The 9216-nt window shown below is 31.8% G+C and overlaps 2 protein-coding genes across 2 annotated transcripts in view; both read left to right on the top strand.

Annotated features, from left to right (window-relative positions):
• Positions 1–1122: 1122 nt before the first annotated feature.
• On the top strand, positions 1123–4519 carry LOC106324177. The gene is made up of 7 exons (XM_013762189.1): positions 1123–1758; positions 2631–2740; positions 2852–3571; positions 3651–3945; positions 4025–4142; positions 4243–4309; positions 4402–4519. Exons 1-7 carry the CDS (start codon positions 1123–1125, stop codon positions 4517–4519), a joined length of 2064 nt encoding a protein of 687 aa, XP_013617643.1.
• A 3717-nt stretch (positions 4520–8236) lies between these two features.
• Positions 8237–9216, top strand: part of LOC106321083 (DNA-3-methyladenine glycosylase 1) — a 2555-nt gene continuing 1575 nt past the window's right edge. The window contains exon 1 of the mRNA XM_013759401.1: positions 8237–8811. Coding sequence (XP_013614855.1) covers positions 8304–8811 — 508 coding nt within the window. The 5' untranslated portion in view covers positions 8237–8303. The remainder of the gene's footprint in view (positions 8812–9216) is intronic.

The raw sequence follows: 9216 nt of genomic DNA, 5'->3' as shown, positions 1-9216 counted from the left end.
ATATATATATTTTCGGATTATTATTTCATTATTAAAATCGTAAGTATATATATAAAGATTAGTAAAATATTGTTTTATTGTCATATTCAAAGATATTGTAACATTTCACAAATTTAGAAAGTTTTTAAAAAATTAAACTTTTCGCTTCGTAGATTTATATTATCGAGTAAATAATTAAACATTTAGTTTTTGTTTAATTTTAAAATAAACTATTTAGTTTAAAATTTGTTTTCATTGGTTTAAGGTAATAAAGATTAATCATTGTTAAATAATATGATTTTTGTTATTTAAAAAAAAATCTTTATAATTTTAAAAAATAATATCGACAAATATTTAAATATTTAACATATGGAGGTATAATATTACAACATTAAATTATATCTATTTAATTTATACTATTTATTAATCCAATGGATCATCTATTCTTTAAATCCAATTATTGATAGCCCAATAAAAATTTATGGTATATCCAAAATTTAAATGATAAAATTAAAGATTAAATCTAACATGACTTTATAGAAATAGGTCTGAATCCATTTTTAAAAAATCACACATGAATCAAGGTTGTTACTTCTGTTTTAATATATAAGATTGGAAGATAAAATAACCATTTCAACTCACAGCTAAAACCTTATATTAGCATTTTAATTAGTCAAAATATTATCTATATAAACAGATCGAATGTAGAGAGCAAGTCGTAATACTCAACTTCTTCTCGAGATATTATCATTTTTGATTCTCTCCCTGGCTGTTTGATAATCCTCTGTTTTCATTGTTTCTGTTAACATAACACTAGTTTTCAGAAAGTCAATCTCTAATTATATAACTTTTCTTATAGCTCGAGAAACAGAAGAATTTAAGAAAAGGAATGATTTTTCTTAAGATCATTATTATTATTTCCAAATATATTTTTCAATTTGTTCGTGGAACACACTGATTCATTTCCTCCCAATTTTTTTTTTTTGAGTGATGTAAAATTTTATTCATCAAAAAAACTATTTGTTACATCAAGTGCATCAAATTTAAATTTCAACTTATTGCAGTTATAGTTTTCATCTTTCGTTGTTGTTGAGTGTAACAAAACAGTGCAACTGTTGTTTTCCTTATCTTTCGTTTGAAAAAATGGCGTCTTTGGAAATGGTTTCGACAAAGATGTTCGAATGTGTCCCGAGTGATCGAAGCAAGAAAGAAAAGGATCTCAAAGTTTTAGTCAGAGATCAATCCGATAGTTTTCATGTCGTTCCGGGGGATGATTCTGGAAATAAACAAGATGGAAATGAGGTTCTTGAATGTTCTTCAAGAACCTCTGTTTCTGATACAGAGGAAGCTCAACAGAATATTTCTTCTCCAGAGACCAATTCAAATCCATTTTATAATCTAGTTGAAACAGGGAATTCGTCAAGAAATGAGATCATCGTGGGAGCTTCTTCTCTGGTTCAGATTTGGGAAGCTAGGTCGCGACCGTCTAGCCCGACTCGAAATCATTTCTTTATTGATAGCCTATTTTTTGAGTCTCTCAATGAGGAGGCAAGAAACAACAGTGAAGAAGTAGATTGGTGTTTACAGTCAAACATATCAGATTCTTGTGAGAAGGAGAGAGAATCAAGATGTTCACCTCCATTGGTAAGGATAAGAGGACGGCAAGCATTTGAAGATTTCTTGATGGTGATTCTACGTGAAAGGAAAAAGTATCTCAAATGGATCGCTGGTCTCACCGCGGTTTCGAAGTTCTCACCTCGTGGATGCGAGCGTCTTCAGGTACTTTTATTTGATCTGTAAACTGGTAATATAATAGTGTTGAGAAACTCTGTGAATTACACTTGATGAATGCTAAAAACAGATTGAGACAAATACCGTTCTAGGTTTTTCTTAATAAGTGTGTGAATGAATTTACACCTTTAAGATCCGTATTTATACTACGTACATCATAACAAATATGGTATTGTACTGGAAAAATGGTTTTTTTCCGACCCAAACAATTTCAGTCGTGCCAAATACGACATGAACAAATGATTAGTGCTAAATACGACTTCAACTCAATTATAATTCAAAAATACTACTTAAACTTTTTAAAATGTGCCCAAATCTACATTGACCGTAACAGAAGTTTGTTTAATATTTTTAAAAAAAAATATATGCTCATTCTGAGATTCGAACTCATGCATTGATACACTTTTAAAGAGACATTATAACCACTGAACTAAAGTAATTATTTATAGTAGTATATATAGTTTCAAATTTGTAATTATTTATCAAACATTTTCTTCCGTTACTGGTTAGAGTGTCTCTTTTAAAGTGTATCAATGCATGGGTTTGAATCCTAGAATAGATATATTTATTAAAAAAAAGATTAAACCAAAAGGACATTGTTTTTGTTTTTTAACGGTTGATTAACTTCTGTTACGGTCAATGTAGTTTTTGGCACGTTTTAAAAAGTTTATATAGTATTTTTGAATTATAATTGAATTATGGTCGTATTTAGTACTGATCATTAATTTGATCGGGTCGTATTTGGCACGACTGAAATTGGTGGAGTTTAAGTAACTACTAGAATCAATAAATAGATTGCAGTTTTGATGAGGTTTGGTTACTTTGATTTTCCTTCTTTTGTTGTTGTTGTTGTGGTTTAGTATATGCTTAGGATCAGATCTTTTGAAAGGTGCATCGCTATCCAAGAAAGACATCTGTTTAAATCAGCAAAACGGTCTTCAAGAGGGTCTGGTGTGATGAATAATCTCAGGTGCTAACAAGCTTATTATTAATGTTTTTCAGCTTGTTTTTTCGCAGTTCTTAAAGAGCTTTAAGCGCAATCTATATTGATTCATCAATTACAATCACTATGCAATGATAGGTACAAGAAAAATACCGGGCAGCCGAAAATTGCCAATGAAGCTGTATTGAGTGAAGATACAAGCAACAAGAATGGGTTAAAGAAACATGAAATTGAGAGGAAATCTACAGAAGAAGGAGAAGGGTCAGGAGAGACTACAGAGAAAGGTATTGTAATGGGAAGTGTAGAAACAAACAATACATTGAGTATCACGGAGAAAGTGAACCTGTGGGACTCTAAGGAGAGAAGCAATATGAGAATAACTATGGGGAAAGCTAAAAAAGAGGGAAAAGCTGCAAGAAGCGGTATTGATGTGGAGGTCACAGAGGTAATCAATATAGAGACTGATGGATATAGAGTCAATCCTCAAGACGTTACATCAATGATTAGTTTGGAGAAAAGGAAGGAAGAAGAAAACGCGAGCAGCGTATCTAGAGAGAGCCATACTGATGAAATGTTTTCAAAAGACGTTGAAGAAACGTCGAAAGACAAGAAGCAAGAAGCATCAGAAACATTGTGTCCAATCCTTGAATCACCAAGATTTCTAAATGGTTGGGTTGAAAATGACATGGAAGGTGAAGATGAATATAAAGATTACAGTGGAGATAGTGTGAACTATGATTGGGTTAGCCACATATCGCGACCACGGAGTTATTGGGACGATCTAAGGAAGGAAAGGGAGCTGGAGATTATCAAGAGGCATTCAAAGAATGATGATATTTTTCAGAAATTGATCAAGGAGTATGTTCAATGATCTATTCTTTTTTTTTCTTAACTTGTTTAAATTTTTGGTGTTTTGAGCTTGTGATTGACTGTGCAGAAAGACGGTTTTTAGCTTCCTGACAAGCGACTTCCGGAAAGAGATTGAAAAAATTCTTATCTCACGGCCACAAAAAGGGTTAGAAGTAAAAGGCAATCATGTGGATGGAGAAGCTAGTGAGGAGTGCTCGGCAGAATACCAAGAGAAACTAAAAGAAAAGGAAACAGAGAGTGTGGATCTTGAAAGTGTAATTGTATGTGATGGTTTCAGCCAAGACTCAGCTAAAAGTACGATGAAAACGTGGATCTTCGAAGATCATGAACCCTACCTTAAGGATCATGAGAATACCTCCTCTGTGAGTTTTGCTCTTTTTTCTTCTTCTTAGGTCAGTATGGTTACGTGTTAGTGAAGTAACAGATTTATGTTTCACATAGGAGACACAGATGATATGTGGTCTCATGGAAGAAGTTAAAAAGATGCAAAGAGAAATGGTAGAACTAAAAGGCTTTGTCAAATCTTGCGTCTATTTCCAGAAATTCAAATCAGCTTCAGGTGAGTGAGCTTTTAAAAGTATTCTTGGTTCAATTAAAAACCCATCGAGATTCCACCATTGAATGATGTAACTGTAACTATGAATTTTTCTCAATGTCAGTTTCAGATTCTTTGCAAGGAAACTGTTCTGTCTGCTTCGAGAAGCCTATAGACTCGCTTCTATATAGGTACGTTTATGTATGCTTGCAGAACCTGATAATGATTCCGTCCAAACGCAAAAGCTGTAACAGAATCGCGATTTCATTTTGCACTTTTGCAGGTGTGGACATATGTGCACGTGTCTGAAATGTGGCCATGAGCTTCTTTGGAGTACCAAGAAATGTCCGATATGTATGGCTCCAATTATAGATGTTGTCAGAGCATTTCTTGATTCTTAGGGCTCAAAAAACAAATGATATAGAAAATAAAACTAAAACTGTACCCAGTATTGTAAATTATCAATAAGGTGAAACAATCTGATTATATATACTAAGCAAAGTATTTTTTTTGTTGCTATGTTATTAACTTTTCATGTGTATAATAAGACTGGTGCTCCAGTTGATGATTTACGTCATTAAAATTAATGTGTTGGCTAAAATCGTTGCAGAAAAAAACATGAAAATGAGACTTACGGGACCCGTTTGTAACGACTAGAGATGTAAATTGGATAGAGACAAAGTTTTTTAGATTGCCCAACATCGGTTGGACATATCTCTTGAAGAGTTTCTTTCAGAGTGACAGAAAAGTAAATTTATGCAGCCTGGAAATCTAGTAATTAACACCCATATTTAAGCATATATATGTTCATATATGGCAAAAATTTGTCAGAACTAATGACAATATACATATACAAAAGTATGTTTAATTCACTGATTAAAAACAATAATAAATCACAATAGAAGCTACAAGTTGTTTTTTTGTTTTTGGTAAAATAATAGTTAAAACGTATCATTCAAAAAAAAAAAAACGATTCTTAGCTTTATTCATAAACCAGACCATCCTCATGAGTGAAAAGTGTTTTTTTTTTTTTTTATTAACCAGGTGTTAGACCAACCTTGGGCCAGCTCACCACCTAGGCCCGGAGCCAGCCGGCATCTGTACCTTCTTACGGGCTCTGGACACTCCTCTCCGTCCGAAACTCGAACTCGTGACCTATCAGACCGAAGCCTGAGGTGTTACCAGTTGAGCTAGCTCGTCCGGGGGAGTGAAAAGTGTTTCTTCACATCTTTCTACGATATATATTACTATCATGCAAGACTATATATATATATATATCATTATTAATATATTGAAGAAAAATAGCATGGTATACGTATATGGATCTGTATATGGGCAACAAAAAATTGTTTGGCCAAAAAAAGGAATTATGCAAAGGAAAACTATTTTAATTAAGCTAAAAAAAACTATTTTAGGCTCTATAAAAAGGAAACGAAAGGCTTTTACAAATATAATATTTCGTTTAAATGTTAAATCAAGTCACACAAAACTTTATTTTATATGGTTTGTTCATTAACACATGGGATGTCTCCTCCTCGTGATTCCATTTAAAGAATCACATCCCTTAGACCAAAAAAATGAAAAAAAGAATCACATCCCACTATTTTTTTTCTCACCTGACCTTTTAGTAATATTATGATATTATCTTCTAATAAGACATCAAACAAACACTATTAATAATTAATAATTAAAGGAGACTACGGTCTATTAAGAAGAACCAGAAAGAGTTGACGTTTGAAAAGACTTCGGTTGTTCGGTTGTCATCCTAGATGCTCCAGCTTGACTTAAAATGATTTTAACTTTTTCTAGACCACTTAATTTCGTGATTATTCTTTTTCTGTTAAATTTCGTAATTATTCTATTATCTATTCTAGTCTATGATGTGTCTCGCTAATCGTTCTAATAAAACCTTTTTGTATCTAACAAGAGGATTTTCGACCTAATTACAGACTATCTAGTCTTCTGAATTTGTGAAATAACCGCATACATATTATGCATTTGCGTACATATAATTATTGTTTCCGATCAATACACGAATAATTAGTGTATTTCATAATAATATGAATCGAATATAACTGTTTTAACTTTTTGGATATTTGTTTTGTGTTTATCCTTAAAAGATTTTATTGTGTAATTCTGAAGGACCATATATGTAGATAAAGGCTTAAATGTAAGCTTTAGCTACCTAAAAGATGAGATTCCTTCAAAAGCTGGAAGCTGGTCCATTGGTACACAGCTTGAAACTTGGGACCAATTTCATTTTTTTATTCTTATAGATATACCATATTTGTGTTCCTCTCCTCATCTATTTGTATTTAATTATACCATCTTAATATTATAGTAGTCTTTTATATTCCAGAACGTAAGGGCTTTGCAGCTAAATGCAAAAAGTGTTAGTTGATGATATATAAATGGTTAATGAGAATAATTATTACTCGAGATCATCCATCTACTTTGGGTCTTAACTTAATTAATCTGTAAATGTATATTTAGTGTTTTAACAAGTTGAAAATTATTTGTAGAGAATAATAATCTGTACATGGGTTGAGAAATGATAGGAATTAGAGTTGGAGGTAATAAACAGAAAAATGAAATATTTGATTGTGAAGCGAAATTGTCAAGCTGGATCTTTAATGAAAGGTCTCTCTCAAAATTAAAATAACTAAGACACTTGCAATATTAATAGTAAAGGCAAAAGTGAGAGAATGACATTTCTTCTTCTCGCTGACGAATTGCTAATCGCCAGTATAGTTCATATAAAATTTATCAAAACCGAAATGATAACGAATCATAATAACATATACTTAATCATTTCTGTTCATAAGTATTAGTACGTATTACACTAATACTATACTAAGAAATCTATAAGTATCTGGTGATAAAAATATTTTTTGGTGAATGTTGATCTAATAGCTCTTGAGACTACTACGGATCACTAGTTGTTTTACCTACGAGAAATGAATTGTATTCCCTCCGTTTCATTATAAGTGTCGTTTAAGATTTTTGCACACAAATTAAAAAAATGATTAAATTTTCTGTTTTACCCCTATTTAATACTTTATTTTGTTTGATTTTATTAATTAATGAGCTAAGAGTAAGGGTAAAATCTGGAAAAAAACATTTAATATTTGCCTTGAAAACGTAAAAAACATTTATAATGAAACAAAATTTAAAAGTTAAAATGACACTTAATATGAAACGGATGAAATATATTTTAAAGGCGATATTATCAATAATTGACCTTAAGAGAATTATGAGTGAACATTTAGAAGTTTAGAATATACTATAAAACAAAAAAAATGTATGCATAAATCTCAGATAATTAGTGAAAACTCACATGCATTTTAAAAACAATTGACTTTAATAATGGTCAAAACTTAAGTGATATACATAACACCTTAAGTTGTTTAAGAATACATCAAATACCAAAACCTAAAAGTTGTTTTATAAAATCCTAAAAATTTGTTTATGTTAGTTTAATAAACTCTTCTAATTTAAGAATTTTTTTTCCTAATTTGTCTTTTAAATGATTATGTATTGAGTATAGAAATTTTAAATGCTTCTTAAAATTTAAAAGACTCTTTAAAACATTTCAAGCAGCTTACAACAATTTGTGAAATTAAAATTGTTGAAATATTTGAGAACGTCTTCAAAAAGATAAGATAATATGAAACAGTTCTTTATCAAAATAAAATAAAATAATATATATATATATATATATATATATAACTATCTATATATCAAACAGTTAGATACCAAGTACAAGAAAATATATAATACGAGAAAAGAGTAAGCAAAAAAAAAGGAACGCGGTGTCCTTGTCCTACAGTAGTGATCCAACTCTTCCCTAAGCCATAGGCTATTCTGGATTTGCATTACATATCTCACCCCACCATGTTCCTAAAGAAACCCACTTCTCTTTCACTCCAAACCCTAATTAATTTAAACCCTAATTAACACCAACAGACCTTATTAAACACAATACAAGACTCTTGTCTCAAAAAACCTTAATTAGTGTGGATATAATAAATAAGAGTACATCCCACTAGCAATTATTAAATTTGATACCTACCCCACATTTTATCATCCTTTTGCCCATTTATAAAAACCCTTTTAGCGATCTCACATTTGTTTCATCCCATTATCATCATCCTTCAAGAACACAAAGCTAGAGAGAAAAAGAAAATGTGTTCCTCAAAATCAAAGAACATGAACCAAGAAGCCATTTCCCAAATCAATGGTCGTCCAGTTCTTCAGCCAAAATCGAACCAAGTTCCCACAGTAGACCGACGCAACTCACTCAAGAAATCTCCTCCTAAGTCTTTGATACATCCCATTGCATCAAAGATAGCCTCACCAAGACCAAAATCCCTAAAGTCTCCACCTTTGTCTCCCAACTCAAAACCCATAAGAAAACTGGCCTGTTATGAGAAGCCTAAACCAGCTGCAAAACCGGTGAAATTATCAGAGCGCACTGATGGTGGCTGCAGACAGGTTAAGTCCACGGTGACTGTTCAGAAGCAACCTGGAAGTATAGCTGCTGCAAGAAGAGAAGAGGCTGCTATGAAACAAGAAGAAAGAAAGAAGAAGATCTCTCATTATGGTAGGGTAAAATCCGTACAATCAAACGAAAAGAACTTAAATGTTGAACGTGAGAAGAAGAAGAGATGCAGTTTCATCACTACAAGTTCAGGTTTGTAAAAGTTACTTGTTCTGCAAGAAAAATCAATTTTTTTTTTGGGCAAATCTCCAAAATAGCACATTTCAAAGTTTATATCACAAAAATAGCACTCAAAAACTAAAATGACCAAAATAACATATTTCTAAGTTTATCCTATGAAAATTTTAATTTTTTTATTTTTCAAAATTTGAAATCTTATCCCCAAAACCTCATTTCTAAACCCTAAACCCTAAACCCTAAACCCTAAACCCTAAACCCTAAACCCTAAACCCTAAACCCTAAACCCTAAACCCTAAACCCTAAACCCTAAACCCTAAACCCTAAACCCTAAACCCTAAACCCTAAACCCTAAACCCTAAACCCCAAAACCTCATTTCTAAACTCTAAACCCTAAACCCTAAACCCTAAGCTCTAAAC

The sequence above is a fragment of the Brassica oleracea genome, chromosome C2, assembly GCF_000695525.1.
Source record: "Brassica oleracea var. oleracea cultivar TO1000 chromosome C2, BOL, whole genome shotgun sequence".
NCBI classification, from domain to species: domain Eukaryota; kingdom Viridiplantae; phylum Streptophyta; class Magnoliopsida; order Brassicales; family Brassicaceae; genus Brassica; species Brassica oleracea.
The sequence above is the reverse complement of the archived record's forward strand: the minus strand, read 5'-3'. Positions and strand labels throughout refer to the sequence as shown.